General features: G+C 54.0%; 1 protein-coding gene across 1 annotated transcript; it reads right to left on the bottom strand.

The window, feature by feature from the left end:
• Positions 1–1616: 1616 nt before the first annotated feature.
• SPATC1 (spermatogenesis and centriole associated 1) lies at positions 1617–22409 on the bottom strand. Its single transcript, XM_066379740.1, has 6 exons — positions 22208–22409; positions 10330–10564; positions 9818–10137; positions 9227–9721; positions 8954–9093; positions 1617–1988 (listed from the first exon to the last, which is right to left on the bottom strand). Exons 1-6 carry the CDS (start codon positions 22407–22409, stop codon positions 1659–1661), a joined length of 1722 nt encoding a protein of 573 aa, XP_066235837.1. The 3' UTR covers positions 1617–1658.
• Positions 22410–24168: the final 1759 nt, after the last annotated feature.

Here is a 24168-nt window from a genome sequence, read left to right as displayed (position 1 = left end):
TTCATGGCGACTTTGGTACAAGATCTCTACCCATAGGTCTCTAACCCCTGCCCCTTTCCTAGGGGTCTGGCTGGGTTTTGTGAAGTAGCAGGTCTGGGAGTGGGGAGGGCAGATCAGCAGGGCCCTTTGCAGCAACGGGTCTCAGCCCCTTGTCCCCCCCCCCCGCCCAAAAAACCCCCACACCCTCTTCTTTCTTGCACCCTTCACTGGTGACTGATATGATTCCTGTTTGAACCCAGACGCTGGGTCTTCCTCACACCCACCCCTCCCATCGCAGCTCCTGCCCATCCTCAGGCACCCGAAGCCTTCCCCACACTGTCCTCTGTCCCCACACTGTCCTCTGTCCCCACACCCACCCCTCCCATCCTCAGGCACCCGAAGCCTTCCCCACACTGTCCTCTGTCCTCACACTGTCCTCTGTCCCCACACTGTCCTCTGTCCTCACACTGCCCTCTGTCCTCACACCCACCCCTCCCATCCTCAGGCACCCGAAGCCTTCCCCACACTGTCCTCTGTCCTCACACTGTCCTCTGTCCCCACACTGTCCTCTGTCCTCACACTGCCCTCTGTCCTCACACGCACCCCTCCCATCCTCAGGCACCTGAAGCCTTCCCCACACTGTCCTCTGTCCCCACACTGTCCTCTGTCCCCACACTGTCCTCTGTCCTCACACGCACCCCTCCCATCCTCAGGCACCCGAAGCCTTCCCCACACTGTCCTCTGTCCTCACACGCACCCCTCCCATCCTCAGGCACCTGAAGCCTTCCCCACACTGTCCTCTGTCCTCACACGCACCCCTCCCATCCTCAGGCACCTGAAGCCTTCCCCACACTGCCCTCTGTCCCCACACTGTCCTCTGTCCCCACACTGCCCTCTGTCCTCACACGCGCCCTCACAGAGACAACCATCCTGGCCTACACCCCTTAGCTCCTGTACCATTCACATCCTCCTTCCCACCAGAAGCTACAGGTTATCTCTCGGTGTCCCCTTCTACGCCGTCCACTTCTCTGCTCTGTTCCGCTTTCCCATCCTGCCTGTGCTCCTCACCTCTGCCCCTGCTGCAGGTGGGTTGCGGTTTTGGTATCCTGTGGAGCCACCTCTGCTCCTTGAGCCATGAATGCTTTGAGAAAGGGCCCCATCCCCCTGGGGCCAGCCCATGCCCAGGTCTGAGTGAGGCTTTCTCCTGGTTCCCCTCCCTCTAATGTCCCCCCTGCCCTCCGTGAGGGTCCAGAATACCCCCATCATCCCTGCCTGGTCCACAGGGAGGAACTCCCACACCCACATCCTTGTCTTCCGTGCCCAGTCTGCCTTCTGCTCTGAGCCCAGGCCCCAGCTCCACGCATCTCACCAGTGCTGCAGGCACAGCCACAGACCTTCCCTGCCAGCTCAGCTCCTTCATGCTTCCTGATTCTCCCCTCAAAGTCTCAGGGGCTCCCACTGTCCCCACTGCCAGGTGAGAGGAGCCTTGTGGTCTCCCAGACAGCCGCCCCAGGGCAGGCAGGACTGACAGGGTACAGGGAACCACCCAAGGAGGCAGCAAAGCTGGGAGGGGGAGCAGGTCCTGTGGCCAGCATCTTTGGGAAACTTTAATGTCTGTATACTGGAGAACTGGACAGAGAGAGCCTAGAACTGTGGCAGGCTGGTGGGGCAGGCAGCCGTCACCAGATAAACAGGGGCTTGCCGTCATCATGGGCCAGCTGGCTGAGGCAGGAGAGCAGCAGCAGGGCGTCGGTGAGCATGCTGGGGTGCACGGTCTCCACCAGCACCTGCTGGAGGAAGTCCACGGTGTAGGAGCCCCCCTCTGACGCGGCCAGTTCGGGCCGCTCGCGCAGGATGCCGTAGGCATTGACCAGCTGCTCCGTCAGCACTGGGTGCACCCGCCCGTTGTAGCCCAGGCTCTGCAGCCGGTTCATGACGCTCACGTAGCGCTGTGTCAGCGTCTGGCACAGCTCCTCATCCAGCTTGTGGTTGCTTTGGTTCAGGGAGGCCTGAGGGAAGAGGAAGGGGAATAATCAGAATAATCGGCAGGCCAGGGGCCGAGATTCCTGAAGCTCCACCTGTCCCACCGCCGCCACCACCACCTGGAATTCTGAACTGAGCTGAGGCCACAAGGAACTTAGAACAGAGGAGCAGGGCTGGGAGTCAGAGGGTGCAGGGATAATGAGGGAGCTCTTAAAGCCCTCAGGATTGCCTGACCCAGGAGGTACCACCTGGGGGGGCTTTCCTGCACCTCCTTCCGGCTCCCCGCCCAGCTTCCTCTCAGTCTCCTCTGGAAGCCCCTCCTCTGCACTCCAGGCAGGCAGCATCCTCCGCGCCCTGTACAAGCCCCGCCCCAGGCCCAGAACCAACGTGGCTCTGTCTCAGCACTGGGGGTCGGGCCGTTCCCTGGGTGTCTGCTCCCAGTGCCTGGACCTGGGGGTCGGGCCGTTCCCTGGGTGTCTGCTCCCAGTGCCTGGACCTGGGGACCGACAGTGGCTACGTTGTCTCCACCGCCTTCTTCATCGCCTGTGCCCCTCCAGCCGGGCTGTGGCTGTGTCCTTCCATAGCCTCTCACCATCAGTTCAGTCCCACCTTGCCAGCCCTCCAGCTGTGGCCTCCTGGACCTGTGACCTAGGAAGTCCCACAGGATACCAGGCTCAAAAGGGCCCTGCCCTTTTTCATTTAGTTGACTGCTCTGCAGTGGCCCTGTATTTTCATGTGTACTGGGTCTTGAAGATGATGTGCCTTTCACAGGCAATTGCCCCCAGGCCTGCAGAACTACGGGGTCTGAAGTCGGAGGAGGTGTCTCCCTGCCTGAGCCCCCCTGCTCCAGCTCTCGGGGCCAGGGCCAGCCTGCAAGAGTTTGATCTGGTCCTGCTTGCTGCCTTTCAGCCATTTTCTAGGTGCCTGCCAAACTAGTTCCTAACCTGATGAGAATGCTCGGGGCATACTGCTTAGGCACCACCTCCTACAGGAAGACCACCCTGTCCTCCCTTCCTCAAATGGTCATGCGAGCAGAGCACTGGGCTCATGGCTGGGCTCAGCTGAAGTGACCCCTGAGCACTGGCAGGTGTGCCCAGAGCTCTACGCCCAGCCCCTCACTTCCTGGTCAGCGCCAGGACAGGCCTGTCTCACTGATTCTAGCTTCTTCTTGGCCTCAGAGTCTTCTCCCTCAGTTTGCCTGTGCCCAGACCCCAAAGGGAAAAACTGCAGGAGCTCAGCTAACATCGGAGGGTAGGCAAGTGAACCTGTTATGCCAGGATGGCACAGAGCACTGTCGGTGGACAGCTTTAAGCCTTGGCCCATGCAGGGAGAGAAGACTCCGGACCTGCTCAGCCCAGGGCTGAGTTCCCGCTGTGCCAGGCTGGTGCAAAGATCTCAAGATAGGATCAGAAATTCAGTGAGGAGCAGACTATACCCACCCTGTTACGGTGCTGAACCCGGGAGAGCGATGAGGGCTGAGAGATAAGACCAGGGCCCTTGAGAGTGGAGGGGCAGAGTAGGACAGCCCCTGGGTGGGGGAGCCACAGACATTGTTCCCCACCCGGGCACGAGAAACAGGCAGGGCAGAGCAGAGCAGGAGGAAGGGCCCTGTGCTAAAGGGGCAGAGACTCCTGGTGGGCTTTGTGGTTTTAAATGATCAAGCTGACCACCGTATGGGGGATGGCCAGAATTTGGCAATAGAGGGCGAGGCCTGTGTTACTCTATCCCGTTGGTCGATTCCGAGGCAGGCAGGCAACGTGGCAGACACACAGGGCTGCTGCTGCTCTAGGCCGCTGGATTTTTTTGACGGGCTCAACAGTGTGGAATCCTCTCCCTCTGCCCTGGATCCTGTCTCACCGACCAGTCGTCTAGCTGGTCTTCCCGTGGTACCAGGTGTTAAATATTCTGAATACTGTATCTCCTTGCTCTAAATGCATTATTTAAAAACAAAAGAGATGGAGCCCTGGCCGGTTGGCTCAGTGGTAGAGCGTTGGCCTAGCTTGCAGAAGTCCCGGGTTCGACTCCTGGCCAGGGCACACAGGAGAAGCGCCCATCTGCTTCTCCACCCCTCCCCCTCTCCTTCCTCTCTGTCTTTCTCTTCCCCTCCGGCAGCCGAGGCTCCATTGGAGCAAAGATGGCCCGGGGCGCTGGGGATGGCTCCTTGGCCTCTGCCCCAGGCGCTAGAGTGGCTCTGGTCGCGACATAGCGACGCCCCGGAGGGGCAGAGCATTGCCCCCTGGTGGGCAGAGCGTCGCCCCCTGGTGGGCGTGCGGAGTGGATCCTGGTCGGGCGCATGCGGGAGTCTGTCTGACTGTCTATCCCCATTTCCAGCTTCAGAAAAATACAAAAAAAAAAAAAAAAAAAAGAGATGGAAAGTAAACGGTGCTTGACTCGAGAAAGAAAAATAAAGCAAATCTAACGCAGCAGAAGGAAAGAAGTAATAGAGCAGAAATCAGGAAACAGGGCAAAACTGGGCAAAGCCCACACTCCACTGATGAGGACAGGCGTCCCTGTCTTCCCTTAGGAGGTAATAAAACTCGAGCTCAGACCACGTGTCCACCACCCGCTAGCAAAACCTGACGTCACTAAGTTCGAGCCAATGGGATGAGACTAAGACTGAGCTCCGCCCCCTGGGCCGAGCTCTGTCCCCCAGGCCACGTCCTGGGACCGCCCCGACCCCTAACAGGTTACCTCGAAGACCCTGGGGAGAGATAAACACTTGTTTTATTGAAGTCCCTGAATTTTTGTCACAGCAGCGTGGCACAGGTCTCTAAAAAAAGCAGCGTAGCTAGAAGTCATTAATAACAACAAATAGCATCCCAATGCAATAAAAGACACCAGGGATTGGTGTGGCTTATGATCCGAATATCTATCCTCTCCTGTATCCCACCCAGTATGTTAAGAGAAAAGGGAGAAGGGAAAAATATGTGATCATCTCATCGGAGACAGAAAAGCATTCTAAAAACTTCAATACTTGTTTATGTTTAAGAAAAAACCCCAAAAATATAAGAGAGGAAAAATTTCTTAATCTAATGTTGACAGATACTGAACTTGGCTTATCTGGCTTCTTTTCTAGTGCCTTCTAGTACCTTCCTGAATTCTAAGAGGCCCGAAGCTAAAAATAACCATTTCCAGACTCCCCTGTGACCTGGGTTTCTGCAGTGGTGTGTCCTCTAGAAAAAGTCCCTGGCATGCTGGCGTTTTTACTGACTGTACGGCAAAACCCAATTCTGTGTTCTTCCTGGAGCATCTGGGATCACGCAAACATTGATAACAAAACCTTTTCTGCTTACATCTGCTTTTCAGTGGATTCTGTTATCTGCTACTGAGAACTCACTGATCTGGCAAAAGCTTTGATTGAACACACACAACATACTTAATGGGAAGACTAGAAGTGTATTCCAGTCAGGAACAGGTGAGGTTTCCATACTACCTGCTTCTCTTAAATACTGAGCAATATGATTGCCTAGATTGCCTACATAGAGAAGCCAAGATGATGATATGCAAGTGATGGATACTAGAAAGAGTGTTTGGCAAGGTAGCTGGACAAATCATTACAAAAAAAAAAAATCAAAAACATTATCAGCAAGCCAGTGAGTGGGACTCTGGAGAATACTGGGGGCACCATGGACCCAGCTGGACACAGACACAAGGTACCACACTCATCGATACAGCTGAACTCAGGGTCTCCTTGGAGCAGGGTATCGAAATGAAGGAGCTTTAGCATCGCCTATAAAGCAGAAGACCTTTGCAGTTGGGTAGAAGAGGCAATAGGCATGAACACCGGGACAACTCTTAGTTGGGTTTACTGCCTGGCCTCTGGTGGCACAATGGATAAAAAATTGACCTGTAATGCTGAGGTCACCAGTTCAAATCCCTGGGCTTGCCTGGTCAAGGTACACATGAGAAGCAATCAGTGATTTTTTTTTTTATATAGGGACCAAAAGAGAGAGTTAGAGAGAGGGATAGATAGGGATAGACAGGAACGGAGAGAGATGAGAAGCATCAATCATCAGTTTTTCATTGCGACACCTTAGTTGTTCATTGATTGCTTTCTCATATGTGCCTTGACTGCGGGTCTTCAGCAGACCGAGTAACCCCTTACTCGAGCCAGTGACCTCGGGTCCAATTTGGCGAGCTTTTTGCTCAAGTCAGATGAGCTCGTGCTCAAGATAGCGACCTCAGGGTCTCGAACTTGGGTCCTCGGCATCCCAGTCCGATGCTCTATCCACTGTGCCACTGCCTGGTCAGGCACAATCAGTGATTTAAAGTGAAGCAACAATGAGTTGATACTTCTCGCTCCCCGCCCTCCCATCTCTGTAAAATCAATAAATAAAATCTAAAACAAAATAGCATCTGCAAACTTATACAAAAAGACAGCTAAGTGCAGTGATAAGAGCCAATGAGTACTGGGTGGGGGAGGTAGAAGAGAGTGTGTTTCCGGGGTTAATAGTGATGGAAGGAGACTCGAATTGGGGTGGTGAACACACAATACAATATACAGATAATGTATTATAGAATTGTACACCCAAAACCTACATAATTTTGTTAACCAATATCACCCCATACATTCAATAAAGTAAAGAAAGAAAGAAAGAAAGGAAACCAAGTAAAATAAAAATAGAAAGTCACTAAGTTTTCATTGAAAATAGAGCTCTATTAAAGCTGACAGCATTCGTGCAACCAGCAACCCTGGTTTGGACAGGACCAGGTTTGACCAGGTTCAGTGGATCTCTGTGTAATTTCAAGAATCTAGGCCCTGGCCGGTTGGCTCAGCGGTAGAGCATCGGCCTGGTGTGCGGGGGACCTGGGTTCGATTCCCGGCCAGGGCACATAGGAGAAGCGCCCATTTGCTTCTCCAACCCCCACCCCTTCCTCTCTGTCTCTCTCTTCCCCTCCCGCAGCTGAGGCTCCATTGGAGCAAAGATGGCCCGGGCACTGGGGATGGCCTTGGCCTCTGCCCCAGGCGCTAGAGTGGCTCTGGTCGCGGCAGAGCGACTCCCCGGAGGGGCAGAGCATCGCCCCCTGGTGGGCAGAGCATCCCCCCTGGTGGGCATGCCGGGTGGATCCCGGTCGGGCACATGCGGGAGTCTGTCTGACTGTCTCTCCCCGTTTCCAGCTTCAGAAAAATACAAAAAAAAAAAAAAAAAAAAAAAAGAATCTAGTAACCACCAATATTGGAGTTCAAAGTGCAGAGAAACAAACAAGATGTTCTGATGAAAGGAAATAAAAGGCTAGGCAAAGTGGAATAGGAACCAACACATGGACCAGCTGAGCAGGCAGGGCGACCTTGAGGCTAGAATGCCTGTCTATGATCCTCACATGTGACCGATGTCAGTCACCTTGCAATGGGCTCTGCAGAGGGTCAGCCCGGGAGTGTTCATGCAGGTCCCGCAGGCAGCTTCTGTGCACATGGGCTCCAGCGGAGCCACCCCTCAGGACCTCAGGCAGAAGTGTATGATTCCGGCAGCCAATGGCTCTAGAATTGGTAACAGTGGTCACTGGGCAAAATGACCAGAGGAGGGTTGTGGTGACAGCCACAGGCTCCCAGAACTGACCAACATGGCCCTGGCTCAAGGGCGCACTGAGCTTCTTGACATCCTCAAACACCAGAAGAAAAAGCATTGCCTTACATACAATCTGCTTTCCTCTTCCTGCCTCTCTCTAAAGAGTGACTACTTAGTGCTAACTAAGTAGCAACATAAATTCTAAAGCAGAAGCAATAACTGGCAGAGGGACCAGGAAATGCAGGACTTATACAGCCAAGTTCCGATCAAAGGGGGATGCACTTATATCTTCTTCCACTTAAATGGGCATTTTTCAAACAATAGAAAAATCTCTTTACATGGAGATCTTAATACCCACTTTCTATGTGGACTACTAGACTTGTGCTTGCAAATAAATGTGTCTTTGACAACTAGATATTTAATGCAGCCTTTTAGAGACATAAATATTGTGCTTCTACCACATCAATTGCCAATTTTTAAACAGCCATAGACAGTCTGCGCTCATGACACAGCCGTGGCCTCAGTGGTCCTGGACAAAAGTCAGAGGTGGTCAAGCCATACACGGCCAAAGTGGGCCAGCGACACAAACAGCAGAGATGATGGGCGGGTAGAAATAACCAACATGGTAAAGATGTGCCACTTCTCCCATTTAATTTATAAATCAATGCAAAACTAAAAAAATGTAAACTAGGCTTTTCCTGGAACTTGACAGACTAATCTTAAAATTCATATCGAAGAACGAAGGGCCAAGAGAAGCTGAGACAATCTGGAAGAAGAGAGATGTTCAGGTCCGGTCACCCTCGGGTCGTGGGGACAGCTGGGAGCCAGGGACGCCCCTGCCCAGGGGACTAGAGGAGAGGACTGACAGCTCACATTTGCTCCCCACCCTCTAGCCTTAAGCAAGACATGGAAAGTACAAACAATAAAGGAAAAGGTGGGTAATTCTGATCGCATTAAAATAAAAGACCAAAGGCACCTTCACAAAAAAAGCAAAAGAAGCCTCAAACAGGCACAGATGAACCCATTGTAACCAAAGTCACTCCTGCTTAATCACATACCTGGGTCTCGGGTGCACAGCACAGGTGGAGATGGCTTGGAACAGGTGCCTGGGGGCACGCACAGAGGGCTATTTCCCAAAAGAAGCCCACCTGCACACCCTCCTCAGTCTGGGGAGGCCACAGGAGTGGCCAAGGGAGAGAGCATATAGACCTAGCCATGCTGACACCCTCCCCTCCCTGTCCTCTGGAAAAGCATGTGCATCTGGGGCCATAGGCTCCTGCTGTTAGATGTCCCGGATGTCCTTGGTCACTTAGACAAAACACCAGTGGTTCCTCCACCCCAGGGTGCCCTTGGATTCTGCTGCACTCGCCTGCCTGGACTGCAAGGGGCCCCCTCAGTCCCTCAAGGGCCAGCATGCTCCTCATTCCTGCCAGGGGCCCGGGCAGGCCCTTTGGCTGCGGGAGGGGGAGACGGGCACTACACACCTGGATAATTTTCTCGGGAATGTTGGAGACGGTGAAGCCGTAGAGCCGCACGCGCTCAGGGAAGATGCTGGACAGGATCCTACGGTCCAGCTGAAAGGCGATCTCGCCCACCAACCTCTCCCAGACCAGCTGCTTCGGCTCTGAAGACAGCACGGGGTGGAGGGGGTGGGCAGTGGCAGTGGTCAGCAGCCCAGGCTGGTGCCTGGGGGAGGGGGTCTCCGAGGGCAGCTGGGGGTCCCCCCGGATGGGATTGAACCCAGTTACAGCACTGACCTCGGGGGCTGTCAGGGAACTTGCTGGTCTTGCGGTGGGCCACCTTCCGCTCCAAGTCCAGGATGCTTTTTCGAGACGTCTCAGCGACACGTGGGCCCCGGGTGTCATTGACGGAAGCCGGAGAAGAGGAGGTTCGGGGCGGGGAGTGGGGGTTGCGTGGAGCGGAGTGAGAGGTGGGTGAGGGCCGGGTGGGGGAGTGGGAGGTGCTCGAGGGGCTGTAGTTGGCAGCTTGAGGGGCAGGTGTAGCTGCAGAGGGAAGGACTGCAGTGGAGGGGGAGGCAGTCGGGGCAGTGGGGACAGGGACAGGGGCCGCTTGTCCCTGAGGGGCACCCGACTGGGTCAGGGCATCTGAGGTGCCGTAGGAGAAGGCTGTCATGGAGCCGGGCATGGCCACGGCGCTGACAGGAGTGGAGGTCTTGATGGGCTCACCCACGAACGTCACACTGAGGGGCTCCCGGTCCTGGGCTGGCAGGGGGTGTTCGGTGGAGGGTGGTACTGGTAACAAGGTGGGGCAGAAAGGAGAGAAGGATAAGGGCGAGGCAGGAGCAGGGACTGGCCTGGCAGGAGGTCCCCTCCCCCTGTACCAGTTACCTTTGGAGGTGGCAGCAGGCCCCGTGCCAGCTGAGGGATGGGGACCAGAGGAATGTCCGTGCACTGGCTCTGCTAGCCGCACCCTTGGGGTCTCTGACAGCACCAGATTGCTCATAGGGTTGGCAAGAAGGTTCTGAGAAACATCTGGAGAGGCAGCCATGGAGGTGAGCAGGGGGCTGTTCAGAGAAATGGCCATTGTGCCTGTCATAGGGGCCATCGGGGAACTGTTCTGACACACTCCTAGGGGGACTGTCATGGGGCCGCTTGGAGTCAGGGGGCCGGTGGAGAGCGAGCCCAGAGAGCTGGTTAGTGTGCCCACTGGGCACACTGGCATGGAGCTGGCCAAGTGGCCGCTTGGAGTCAGGGGGCCGGTGGAGAGCGAGCCCAGAGAGCTGGTTAGTGTGCCCACTGGGCACACTGGCATGGAGCTGGTCAAGTGGCCGCTTGGAGTCAGGGGGCCGGTGGAGAGCGAGCCCAGAGAGCTGGTTAGTGTGCCTGCTGCGGGCATTGCCATGGGGCCGCTCAGAGAGCCAGTCAGAAGACTGGTGAGTGGGTTGTTCTGTGATATGGGCCCTGGGCAGGGCAGCAGCGTGTTGAGAGGGCCCGTCAGGGGGCTCACGATGGGCCCTGCCGTGGGGCTCGGCTGTGGGCTGCTTAGCACGTCGGCAAGGGGCGCCAGGGCCATGACCCCCACTTCGTCCAGGGCAGGTTCATTTGCTGCAGCCGGGGCTGGGGACAGGAAGAGACCTGGGGGACACAGAGAAAGCACTGAGACCCCAAGCGGGCTCTCTTCGCACTGTAGCAGGGCCTGTACCAAGGTGTCTGGGGTCTGTCTCTGCCTCTAGTGAGCTGAGCAACCGCTCTGAGCCTCACTTCTTAGTGGAATCCAGACCAAGGGTTTCTTTCCTCCCAGGTTCACTTCTCTAAACAACTACTCTCCAGCCACAGGGACCTTCCACGGCTGCCCACTCCCTCAAAAGTGCTCACTGCCCTGAGCTGCTGACCCCTTGCCAAGGAGCAGAGAGTCTCCTGCCTAAAACGATACAATTTTTAGAAGATATAGCAGTAAATCTCCATGACCTTAAATAGACAATGGGTCATGACACCAAAAGCATGAGCAACAGTAGATAAGTTGTATTTAATCAAAATTAAAAGCTTCTATGTTTCAAAGGACACTATCAAGAAAGTGAAAAGACAAGCCACAGGATGGGAGAAAATATTTGTTGTTGTTGTTTTTTTTTACAGAGAAAGAGAGAAAGAGTCAGAGAGAGGGACAGATAGGGACAGACAGACAGGAATGGAGAGAGATGAGAAGCATCAATTCTTTGATGCGACACCTTAGCTGTTCATTGATTGCTTTCTCATATGTGCCTTGACCGTGGGCCTTCAGCAGACCGAGTAACCCCTCGCACAAGCCAGCGACGTTGGGTCCAAGCTGGTGAGCTTTGCTCAAACCAGATGAGCCCGCGCTTAAGCTGGTGACCTCAGGGTCTCGAACCTAGGTCTTCTGCATCCCAGACCTATGCTCTATCCACTGTGCCACCGCCTGGTCAGGCGGGAGAAAATATTTGTAAGTCATACATTTGATAAGGGACTTGTAGCCAGAAAATATAAAGAACTCTTCCAGCTCAATAATAAAAAAGACAAATACAGTAACTCAATTAAAAAATTAGCAATAGGCCCTGGATGGGTAGCTCACTTGGTTAGAGCATCATCCTGATACACCAAGGTTGCAGGTTCAATCCCGGGTCAGGGCACAGACAAGAAACAAGTGGAACAACAAATTGATATTTTTCTCTCTCTTGCTCTACCCTGCCGGGGTCCAGCCCCGGGGGGGATCCAGGGGTCCCACAGGAAGAGACGGCGTCGGCGAAATCGAGTGAGAGAGCCGAATTCTTTTCTTTCTCTTTATTCTCTAGTTAGCATTTACTGCCAGGCATCTCTGCTCAATGCTAGTATAGCTCCCTTTTTATACACACACACTGAGTTACAATTACATGGTGTTAATCATTGCTTCTGTTTCACTATGTTTACATGTTTCTGGATAACAGTTAATTTATATCTATAAATTACAAACCAGGTAGCAAATCATTCAAAATACAAAATAACTTGAATAGTGATAACAACATCGGTAAAAGCTTTTAAGGTATTAGTACTAAAAGTTAACTAACTTTACTGCTGTTGTGAGTTAAGGGGCAGAGAGAGATTAGCAGACGAGATTATTAAGGACTAACAATGGACAACCGTTTGCTCAGATAAATGGCTTTGAGTTTAAGCAGTGTCCTACTTTTTCTCACAAGATTCTAAAAGGCTTGCCTATAAAGAAATTGACAGAACATTAAGAATAGCTTTCACCCAAAGATATACAGAGTGCACTTGCAAGATAGCCTAGTAGCAACATAAGACATTAATTGTTATTACTTCTATGGATTTCCCTACATTTCTCTCATTATTAAAGAATTTTGGAAAGTATGTAAATCTTATGAGAACATCTCATTGAGAAAGCCTAGCAATTGCCTTTAGTCAAAAGACAATTCTCTTAGTAAAACACTCTTTTCTTGCTGACTGCGCTTTCATCCTAGGCCACACAATGGGCCATTTTATTATACCTTATCTAAGATACTATTGTCTAGTCAAATATTACTTATTTATTATATTTAAACACTAGTTAAGTTCTACCTCTATTCTTCTCAGAGTGTATCACTATCTGCAGATTAAATAAGCAAGAAGAAAGGAATGTTTCTTTACTCTATTACATGAAAAGGCTAGGAGGAAAAATGTTGAATTAAGTGAAGGCCGAGAGGTGCTCTGTACACAGCTACTGCCTCCTACCTAGTCACAAGTCACAATCTATTCTTTCTAACATGATTAAGAAGGAATTCTCCTACAAACTTAACCCTTTATGAGGGATATCATAGCCAGCCTCTTATGTCTATGAGCCCCGTTCAAGGGGCTTACAGGCTTTTCTGTGGAACTCACACCCTCTGTCTCATTTCCAAAGAAATTACTACAAATCTACAGGGAAAGTACGGTACTATTATCCCTGTGCCACAAATAATAGCACACACCCAGAAAAAGGGGGGATATAAGGCCAGATTAGTTCAAAAGATTAAAGGGGGAAGTATCATGCCTTTCCTTGCGGTGACTTTGTCAACCCGCAGCTGTTGGTCTTTACTGCGGTGACTCTATCTTCTTTTGCTGTGACTTTGTCAACCAGCAGTTGTGGATCTTCTTCTGCTGTGACCTAGTTAACCAGCATTAGTGGATCGGCTCCCGACACTACCCCTTCCTCTCTCTAAAATCAACATAAAAAAAATTGGCAGAGGACCTGAACAGAGATTTCCCAGAGATGACATACAAATGGCCAATAAGCACATGAAAAGATGCTCAGCATTATTAGTCAGCAGAAAAATGCAAATTAAAACCACAGTGAGAGCCTGACCTGTGGTGGCGCAGTGGATAAAGCGTCGACCTGGAAATGCTGAGGTCACCGGTTTGAAACCCTGGGCTTGCCTGGTCAAGGCACATATGGGAGTTGATGCTTCTAGCTCCTCCCCCACTTCTCTCTCTCTGTCTCTCCTCTCTCTCTCTCTCTCTCTCTCTCTGTCTCTCCCTCTCCTCTCTAAAATGAATAAATAAAAAAATAAATTTGTTTACAGTGAGAGATCAGTTCACTCCCACTAGAATGTCTATAATCAGAAAGTCATAATGCCTGATGGGTGGTGGTGCAGTGGATGAAGGGTCGACCTGGGATGCTGAGGCCCCAGGTTTGAGACCCCAAGGTCGCTTGCTTCAGCGTGGCACCAGCTTGAGCGTGGGAACATCGACATGGTCACTGGCCTGGCTGTAGCCACCCCCCTTCCCTCTCCCTCAAGGCATGTATGAGAAAGCAATCAATGAACAACTAAGGTGCCACAACAAGTTGATGCTTCTCATCTCTTTCCCTTCCTCTCAAAGAAAGAAAGAAAGATAAGCGTTGGCAAGGATGCAGAGAAATTGGAACACTCATATTATTTCTGGGGGGAATGTAAACTAAATCAGCCACTATGGAAAGCAATCTGGCAGTTTCTCAAGCGATTAAACAGAGCAGTTAAACACAGAGTTACTATGTGACACAGCAATTCCATTCCTAGATATAGACCCAAGAGAAATGAAAACATATTCAAACAGAAAGTTGTGCATGAATGTTTGTAGCAGCATTATTTATAATAGCCAGAAGGAAGAAACGAAAGTCCATCAAATGAAGAATGAACAAACACAATGTGTTGTGTCCCTTAATGGCATATTACTTATCCATAAAAAACCCTAATCCTACCTAGAATTACTGATTCATGCCACAACACAGATAAAACTTGAAAACCATGTGCCAAATAAAAGAGGCCAGTCACAAAAGCCATATATGTTATCATTTCATTTATATGGAATGTCCAGAATAGGCAAATTCACGAAAACAGAAATTAGTGATTGCTGGGTTTCTTTTTGGGGTGAAGACAATGTTCTAAAATCATGACAATGTTTGTACATATCTATGAATTAATGAAAAACCATTGAATTGTACACTTTAAATAGATGAAGTATATATGATATGTGAATTAGAGCAATAAAGTTGTTACCTAAAAAAAGGTTCATTAGGGTCACAGGCATTTAGGGTTGCAGGAAGGACACATTCATGGTTCAGGAGCCAAAGAAGTGCACCCACCCCTGGGCTCTTTGTCCACTGCTCAGGGCCAAGACTGTGGCGGCCTCTGTCACAGACACAGTGTCCATAGGGTTTGCTACCTGTCCAAGTAGCTGATGAGAATCTCAGGGGCAGGCTTGCTAAAATCTCCGTCTGGGAGACAGAGGTACGAGTTTGGGGAGCACTAGTAATGCTTATACCCGAACATCAGGTGCGAGCTGTAGTCTTCTGAGCTAAGGGGGCCAGGGGCTAAGCCTCCATGTAGGAGATCCCAGTCACATAGCTTTGTACTCCGGTGCTTGATGTACCGGTGATTGTTTTAACCTTTTTTTGTACTTAGTATTTAATCGATTTAGATTTGTGAATTGAAATCTTCCTGGGTTTTAGTACGGTAATCTAAACGTAAAAGAGAACTTTCAATTCGCTGCATTTATATGTTTATTTTATATGTAAGAATTCTTTCGGGTCTAGGAAGGTTTGTTTGTTACCTCGGACAATTTAAAGTTAAAAAGAAAAGCAAATGCACTAGATTCGCCAAGTGTCGTTTACGGTGTTTTCCACTGTTGAACTGAACTGATCCTCTCCCCCACGTGCTCCTAGCAGGGGGCAGCTCCGTCCTTCCCGCGAGGCCGGCCGGGACTTGGGAGCGGCCCTCCGGTCTCCTATTCTCACCGCGCAGGTCGGGGCCGCCGCGCCTGGACACTGTCCCGACCGCGACCACACCACCTCCCTCGTCCGGCCTCCGCCCTGGGCAGCCGCCGCCTCCGCCGTGGTGCCTCCCGGGGCTGTTCACCGCTCGGGGCCTCTCCAGTCTCCGACCCCTCCCTCCGGCGCGCGGGGTGGCCGCAGAGACCTGGGGCGGGGGGGGGGGGGTAGACAAGGTGGCGATGTCCACCGGGTGGCTGGAGGCACCAGGCGCCCGGGCTGACCCCCGACCTGGCGGAGACCAAGCGTAGGGGCGGGGCCCGAGCGCAGGGGCGGGGCGCCGCGTGAGGGCGGAGCCAGAGGGCTCAGGTGGGGCTCCTGGTGGGCGGGGTCAGCGCGACGGGGGCGGGGATCGATGGGCGGGGCCTGAGCCTTAGGGCGGCTGGAAGACGGCTGCTTCCGACCCAGAGGACAGAACGGGAGGCTGGACGCGCACAGAGGGTAGACGGGTGAGCAAAGGCTGCTCCATTCGAGGGTTCCCAGGGAGCTGGGGCAGCGGGAGAGGAGAAAGAGAAAGAGGAAATTGGGGCAGGTCCTGCGGGGTGACAGGGTCCTACGGGGGCGGGTCCTGCGGGGTGACAGGGTCCTACGGGGGCGGGTCCTGCGGGGGCGGGTCCTGCGAGGTGACAGGGTCCTGCGGGGGCAGGCCCTGCGGGGTGACAGGGTCCTGCGGGGGCGGGTCCTGCGGGGTGACAGGGTCCTGCGGGGGCGGGTCCTGCGGGGTGACAGGGTCCTGCGGGGGCGGGTCCTGCGGGGGCGGGTCCTGCGGGGTGACAGGGTCCTGCGGGGGCGGGTCCTGCGGGGTGACAGGGTCCTACGGGGGCGGGTCCTGCGGGGTGACAGGGTCCTGCGGGGTGACAGGGTCCTGCGGGGTGACAGGGTCCTGCGGGGGCAGGTCCTGCGGGGTGACAGGGTCCTACGGGGGCGGGTCCTGCGGGGTGACAGGGTCCTGCGGGGTGACAGGGTCCTGCGGGGGCGGGTCCTGCGGGGTGACAGGGTCCTGCGGGGTGACAGGGTCCTGCGGGGGCAGGTCCTGCGGGGTGACAGGGTCCTGCGGGGGCGGGTCCTGCGGGGGCGGGTCCTGCGGGGTGACAGGGTCCTACGGGGGCGGGTCCTGCGGGGTGACAGGGTCCTGCGGGGTGGTAGTGACAGGTCCTGAGACCAGACCGAGGGGCCAGCCCTGGAGGCCAGGGCGGAGGACGCTCGGGAGAGGGGGAACGGGGGTGGGTGTTCCAGAGACTGGAGCACTCAGGCGGCCTCCTCTGATCCTAGCGCGACCCCCCACCTGCCCCACCTCCCACCTGCGGAGTCCTCCCTGGGAGTTCACTCAGCCCCCAGCCCCCATGTGACTCCCCCGCGCGGGTCGCAGGTCGCAGGTCGCAGGTGGCGCACTGACAGCGGGCCGTCCCTGCAGCCTCTCGCTCACGGGCCTCTGTTTTCTCCCCAGCCAGCAGCCCAGCTGGTCACCACCTCCTGCTGCAGTGCGCCCAAACCCTTGTGGAGTGGCCCTCGGCGCTGCCGGTCCCCTCATTGCTGCTGGAGGAGGCAGGTGGCTGCTGCCTGTGCCCTGTGCACCACGACACTGGCGGACATACTGCTCAGTCCCCACCCCCATGCCTTCTGCCATTTCCACTCTGTTCACACCTTTCCCATCTTCCCCTCTGGAGCCCCGGGCTCCCCACCTGGCATCCTCTGGCCCCTGCTCGTCCCTGCCACTCTCGCTTTTTCCTCTTTCATGTCAGCAGCACGGCTTCCCCTGCCCCCCCCCCCCCCATACCAAAATACTCAGGTCTCCACCCTCTTGAGAAGAAGCTCTGGACTCCAAAAGCCATTCCTCATTCTCTTCTGTTTCCTCCCTCACGCCTCACCTCACGCCTGGGCCTTTCCCTCCTGTGGTCAGTCTGAAGTCACTCTGACTAAGGTCAATAACACCGTGTCGTCGTCGTTAGCGCTTTTCTTGCTTGACCCCTCCTCAGTTTTTATTTTGTGGACACTCTGTCCCCTTGGAAGCTGTCTCTTGGCTTCTGTGACATGACCCTTTTGAGGTGGCCCTGTCTCGCTGGACGCTCCTTTGCCAGCTCCTCTACCTGTCCTGACTCAGATCTTGCCCCTCACCCTTTTCTTTCTGGGCTCTCTCCCTTCTCACAGGGTCTCACCACCTCCTGCAGTTTCAGTTGTCATCGAGGTCAACAACGTCTGAGAGTCTTTTCTCTCTGAGCCTGACCTCTCTCTCTGTTCTGAGCTTCAGATTCCTACCGACACTGCTTCCGGATTCAGGCATCCCCAAACTACAGCCCGCGGGCCGCATGAGGCCATTTATCCGGCCCCTCGCTGCACTTCCGGAAGGGGCACCTCTTTCATTGGTGGTCAGTGAGAGGAGCACTGTATGTGGCGGCCCTCCAACGGTCTGAGGGACAGTGAACTGGCCCTCTGTGTAAAAAGTTTGGGGACCCCTGTGAGGGTCCAAAATACAACTCAGTCTCTTCCTCCCACACTGCATTTCCTTCTCCCAGGCTCACCCGGGGCAAGAGCACAAAAACAGGGCTGGTACTGCGTGTTAAAATAGTCCAGAGTTATCAGTGAAGCTTTCAAGGTGTTAAATGACTATGTTCTGTCTTCCTACCTGACAGATGAGCCTGTGTAACAACCTGAAAGGTCAGGTTTGAATTTAGGGTTCTTGCACTCCCTGGAGCTCTGTGCCACAATGCGGTGGCTTGTGGAGAGCTGGCTCCCCCACCCCTGACCCTGACCCTGACCCTCACCCCTCACCCCTTCTTTTCTGACTTGGGGCTACCTGGGCCACACGCTGCTGTGCGCACCCTCAAGCCCTTGCTGTATTTTCTCCTGTGCTCTTTGTAAATGGGGATGGATGGGTGGCTCAGAGCTTCAACTCTGGAGGGTCTAGGAGGTGGAGCTGTGCCCAAGAGAAGGGAAGAGAAGGTGGGTGGGCCCAGATAGAGGAATTGAACAGCAAGCTCATGAGAGCCAAGAGAGTAAGAACCTGACCCCATGGGGAAGGCCAGTCCCAAGGCACAGAGGGGAACAGGAAGGGTGGTTAAGGGTCTGAGAAAGATCGCCTGAGGCAACCGTCGGGGTCTGCTGTGGCTGGACGTGGGAATGGAGAGCTCTGCAGACTCGGAAAGCGGCCCCAGAAATCACCCAGCCACCCGAGCCAGAGCAGCAGACGCATCTGGACTCCCTCCTTTTGTCCCTGACATCCAAGCAGCTAGTTTTCTCACTAAATGTGAATCAGTGTTTTTGTCCACTGCTGGTTCACGCCACCCTCTCCCACCTGGATGACGGCACAGCCTCAGTCTAACCCATCTCCCTGCCTCCCTCGTGTCTCCCTCGAATCCATTTTCCCCACAGCAGCTGGAATGATCTTTCTGAAGCACAAACATGATTTACTCCCTGTTAGAAACTGCCAGCGTCTGCTTATTGCCTTTAGAAACAAGTCCAAACTCCTTAGCATGTCACTTGCAGTCCTCGGCAATCAATGCCTGCTGATCTCTCTAGCTGCATTTTGTGTGTGTGTGTGTGTGACAGAAACAGAAAGAGAGAGAGGGACAGATAGGGACAGACTGACAGGAAGGGAGAGAGATGAGACGCATCAATTCTTTGTTGCGGCACCTTAGTTGTTCATTGATTGATTTCTCATATGTGCCTTGACCAGGGGGCTACGGCAGACCGAGTGACCCCTTGCTTAAGCCAGTGACCTTGGGCTTCAAGCTGGTGAGCCTTGCTCAAACCAGATGAGCCCGTGCTCAAGCTGGCGATCTCAGGGTCTCGATCCTGGGTCCTCTGCGTCTCAGTCTGATACTCTATCCACTGTGCCACCGCCTGACCAGGCTCTAGCTACATTTTTTTTACACCTCTCATTGGCCCCAACATGCAAACACCCTCCTCACATATACACATCACACACTGCATAAACACACTCATACATTAATATATATCAATAGCACCCATAAAAACACATTCACACACTATCACACAGCAACTCACAAGACAATCACACACACCACACATAATGCACTCATTTACTCATGCCACACATATTTCCCACACTCAACAGTACCATACAGTCTCACATACATTCTCGTATTACACACATACCATCCTCACCAGCCACACACCTGTACCACATATTTCATACACATACCATGCAACACACACACACGCCACACTCACATGCTCACACACCCCTGCTAATGACTGAGACAACAGAGAGGTGATTCACACCACACATGTTCCTAACCCCCTACTCCATACCCACACCCACACCCTCTCACACGCACCACACACTCAACAGACATACACGGAGCCTGGGCTTTACCTACACTGATCTATTTCTTATCCCTGCACCCCGGGGCCAGGCCTTTCACAAGGTGCTCCTCCACCCAGGGTGCCTCTTGTTCCCTTCCCCACCAGCTGTCTGGGATCACCTCCTGCAGAAAGACCTTCCTAACCTCACCAAGCGTGACCCTCCAGGAGTAGGAAAACCAGAGATATTTCCAGGATTTTCTTAATAATCAAACCTAAGAGGAGAAGGCTATGCTTGGTTAAGCCTGAGGGTAGGAAAACAGAGTCTCTATCTAGTTCTTTACTTTCTCTGAGAGAGCTCTTTTTTTTTTTTTTACACAGACAGAGAAAGGGACAGATAGGGACTGACAGACAAGAAGGGAGAGAGATGAGAAGCATCAATTCTTTGTTGCAGCACCTTAGTTGTTCATTGATTGCTTTCTCATATGTGCCTTGACCGTGGGCCTTCAGCAGACCGAGTGACCCCTTGCTGGAGCCAGCGACCTTGGGCTCAAGCTGGTGAGCTTTGCTCAAACCAGATGAGTCCGCGCTCAAGCTGGTGACCTCGGGGTCTCAAACCTGGGTCCTCTGCATCCCAGTCCGATGCTCTATCCACTGTGCCACCACCTGGTCAGGTTCTGAGAAAGTTCTTAAACGTTGTACTTCCCTGTGCATATTAGTTTTGTCACCCTTCCTGTTGTCTCAGAGTCATGAATGGTAGAACCTTTCAAACAAAAGGGGTCTGTGTACTTGTGATCAGTGAGGAGGGGGCTGTTAGACCGGTATGATGCCATAGCCAGGTTGGGTGGCAGGGAACCCAGTGGGGAGGTAGCAGGAGAAGTCAGCTTTCTCACTTCAGCATCCTGGTGGAAAGGACAAGCTCTTCTTTATCAGAATGTGTCAGGCCCTGGCTGGATTGCTCAGTGGGTAAAGCATAGACCTGGTGCCAGAGGTTCAACCCCCCCAGTCAGGGCAGGTTTGAGAAGCCATCAATGAGTATATACAACTAAATGGAACAACTAAGTGAAAATGAGTTGATGCTTCTCCCTCTCTCTTCCTCTCTCCCCCACTTCCTCTCTCTCTCTCTTAAATCAATGGAAAAATTTAAAAAGAAGAAGAAGAAGAGGAGGAGGAGAAGGAGGAGGAGGAGGAGGAGGAGGAGGAGGAGGAGAAGAGGAGGAGGAGGAGGAGGAGGAGGAGGAGGAGGAGGAGGAGGAGGAGGAGAAGAAGAAGAAGAAGAAGAAGAAGAAGAAGAAGAAGGAGAAGGAGGAGGAGGAAGAAGAGGAGGAGGAGGAGGGGGAGGAGGAGGAGGAGGAGGAGGAGGAGAAGGAGAAGGAATGTGTTTAGTTTGCAATGAGCTAAATATCAGGGACTCCTTGGGCCTGCAAGAGCCTCTGGGGGCATCTCCAGTTCTAGTGGAGGGTTGAAGGCTGCAGGGGCGAGCTTGCTGGGGGTGGAGGGCAGGGCCTGAGTGGCCTGGGGCAGCCGTGGGGGACCAGAGGTGTTCTTGGAACTCAGAAAGAGAAGGGTTTTCAGTCCCAAATGCCATGCAGAGGTTCAGAAGGATATGGCACCAAGAAAGCCACCTGTGACCTTTCTAGGACAGCAGTGTCAGAGGTCACTGGCAAGCTGCAAGGAGGCTTAAATGGCAGAGACTGAAAGGGCAGGGTCCTCGCAGGAGAGAAGACGGTTTCACACCTGACTGAGAACAAAGTGGGGTCTAGCAGGCAGAGGACAGGGCAGGAAGAACTTTGTAGTGTGTGTGGGGGTGTGTGGGGGTGGATGTAACAACCACCAGCATTTTTCATGGCTTTCTAGCCCTATGTTAATTTCACCGGCACGCTGACCGTCACCGACTCCTGTTGCCACACCCTGGCATCTTGCCACCCCCAGAAATGTTCCCTCTGGCCTGTCCAATGCCATCCACTTTCTGCCCACAGTTTTCCATTTCTTCCAACCCCTGCCTTGTTCCTGACACCCCATTCAGCTGCGAATGGGCCCCTCTCTGGCCTCCCCGGCCTCCGAGCACCCACCCTTCCGGCTCAGTCCGTAAGCTCCAGGTCTGACTCTGCCGATCATCATCACTTCAACTGTTTTTCTGAAAACACTGGTCACTTCTTGGCCCATTCCTGTCTCGTCCGACTCGGTCAGTCTCCCGCCCCAGGGTTTGGTCGCCCACCACTTCCCACACCTCCGGCTGCAGTCTAGTGTCCAGCCCTTGGCTCCCTTCCACCCTTGGGTCGTCTGTCAGTGGCCCACTGGCCATCTCTGAGCGGAGAGGAATGGAGAGGAACAGGGTGCTCAGGGTGAGCAGTGGAGGAGAGGGGGTGAGAGGCTGGGGTGAGTGACACATGGGGCCCAGTAGGCCAGCACATTTGGATTCCAGAGCCCGGTGATTCTCCTCTATGCAGCTGCCGCTGGGAGATACAGCTTGAGCAGAGAGGTGGAGCCGGGGGCTCCTTCCACCAGGTGGAGGTGACCGGTGGACCGGTGCCTCGTTTTGCCCTTTCATTCCAATGGTCCTGTGTCCTTACCCTTCCTCTCACCTGGGGGAGGGGACACTGTCCTGCCCGGGTGTCACTATCTATGCTCCTCCCCGCACATTCCTCCTGAGACCCCCAGCACACCGTCCTCCCTCCTGGGTGCAGCCTCCCCTCCCCTTCCCCTTCTCCTTGAACTCGGGCCTCGCTCGTACAGTCAGTTACCCTGGCGCTGAGGACCGGTGGCCGCCTCTCCGAGCCCGCTGCTGAACCCGCTGAGGCCCAGGCTGCCCGCCTGGGTCTTGATGGCCGACTTGAGCTCGTGGTTCTCCCGGATGAGCCGCACCAGCTTTTTCAGCTCCTCGTTTTCCCGCACCAGCCTCTCGATCTGATGCCGGAGCCCCTCGTAATTGGTGAGCAGAGACATGCCCCCCGGGCGGCGGGAAGGGGTGCGGCCCACCACAGGGGGCACCGCACCTGGAGGCTGCCCAGGGCCCCGGGCCTTGCCCCCCGGCTGGAGGAGGGCTCCAGAGTTTGCAAGCTGCAAGGCTGGTCCGGTGGGCATTGTGAGGTCAGAGGCTGTGCCCTCCTCACCCTGTCTGCTCTGACAGGCTCAGCGCTCTGTGGCCCCAGGTCTGTGTGCACAGGGACGGCCTGGGCCCAGAGTGGACGGACTCCTCTGTCCGGGCAGCTTCCAGGTCAGAGTGCCCCCCAGCCCTCACGGTGAAGCTTCCTCTCAACCCCCTGGCGAAGGAATCGCTGCCCCGCAGGTGTGTTCTCTGTCATAGCACTGACTGGCTCTGTCTGTTAGCTCGTTAAGACTGTTTTATTCTCCGTACATGGAAGGCAGGGATGGTGGGACTCCCTAGAATTCAGCAAAGGGCCTGGTGCGGTATAGGCGGGCACTCAGTGTGGGTAGGTAGTCTGTTGAATGAAAACTACTTCCGGGCCAGGGTGCCCTTTCCGTCCAGTCTTGTGCGCACCCGGGTATAGCCGGTCAGCCTTCTCCTGGGGACGTTCTGTCTTGGACCTCGGACACTGGACCCTGTTTTCTTCTGACCTCAGGTGCTCGGTGTCTCTGACTGCCAGCTCTCTGGACACTGGGAGTTTCCATTTCTGGTGATTTGAGCCCTCTGACAAACCCCCTGGCTGCGCCCCTCTGTGCCCATAGCTCTATTCTTCGGCTCCTTGCTCTTTCCTGACAATAGTTCTTCAGGAACCAGACTGCATTCCTTGTCATGCTCCAGGAACTCAGGTCTCTGAGTCGTGATGCACAACTTTTTTTTTTTTTTTTTTTTTTTTTAAAGAGCTGCCTACACAGAGGAAACTTTGTGGGCCCAACCTTGGGAGTCAAGCCAGGTCCTGTCTTCATGACTTCCACTGGCTCTGCAGACATCTGTTCTCAAACAGCAGAGGATGGTGAAGTCCAGGTCTAAGCCAGAAGGCATGCTCCTCCTGGTAGGACAGGGTTGAAGGCCAGCCAGGGCTGGGGCCAGTCTAAGTTGAGCATTCTACCTGGACCTCACAGTGGGGGGGCGGGGCTTGCCCCCACCCTCCGCCGTTGCCCTAGACCCGCCGTCCTGGCTGAGTCACTCTGGCCCTGGGAACCAGCGTGCCTCGGTTTCTTCAGTGGAGCAGCAGGTCTTTGCTTCACACCCTCTGCTCTTCATTGAGGACCTCTGCCGGGCTCTCCTCTCGTAGGTGGACACAGGCTTCCCACTAGCCTTCTCAGTCCTCTTCCACCCTCCAGTCTCGCCCCACCGTTGACCTCTCCCGGGGTGGATGCCGTCCGTCTTGACCCTCTGTGACGGTTACATTTTATGAATCGGTTTGGCTAGTCTACGGTCGCCAGGTCGTTGCGTGAGGCGTTTGGTAGATGTGATTAACGTCGACAATCCGTTGACTTTAGAGGAGCTGACTCTCAATTATGTGGGTGGGCTTCCTCCAATCAGTTGAAGGCCTTAAATGCAGAATGCTGGGGTCTTCCAGGGAAGAAGGGATTCTTTCTCAACGTTGTCCTAGAAATCCCACCTGAGCTTCCAGCCTGCTAGCCTGTTCTCCAGATTGTGGACGTCCCAGCCCCACAATTGTCTGAGCCAGTCCCCCAGGAATCGAATGAATCTTTAAATAGAAAAGAACTCTGACTGAGAAAGCTATTGAGGTGTCTGCAACCTGGGTGGTGGAGA

The sequence above is a fragment of the Saccopteryx leptura genome, chromosome 3 (genome assembly GCF_036850995.1).
Source record: "Saccopteryx leptura isolate mSacLep1 chromosome 3, mSacLep1_pri_phased_curated, whole genome shotgun sequence".
Classification (NCBI taxonomy): domain Eukaryota; kingdom Metazoa; phylum Chordata; class Mammalia; order Chiroptera; family Emballonuridae; genus Saccopteryx; species Saccopteryx leptura.
The sequence above is the reverse complement of the archived record's forward strand: the minus strand, read 5'-3'. Positions and strand labels throughout refer to the sequence as shown.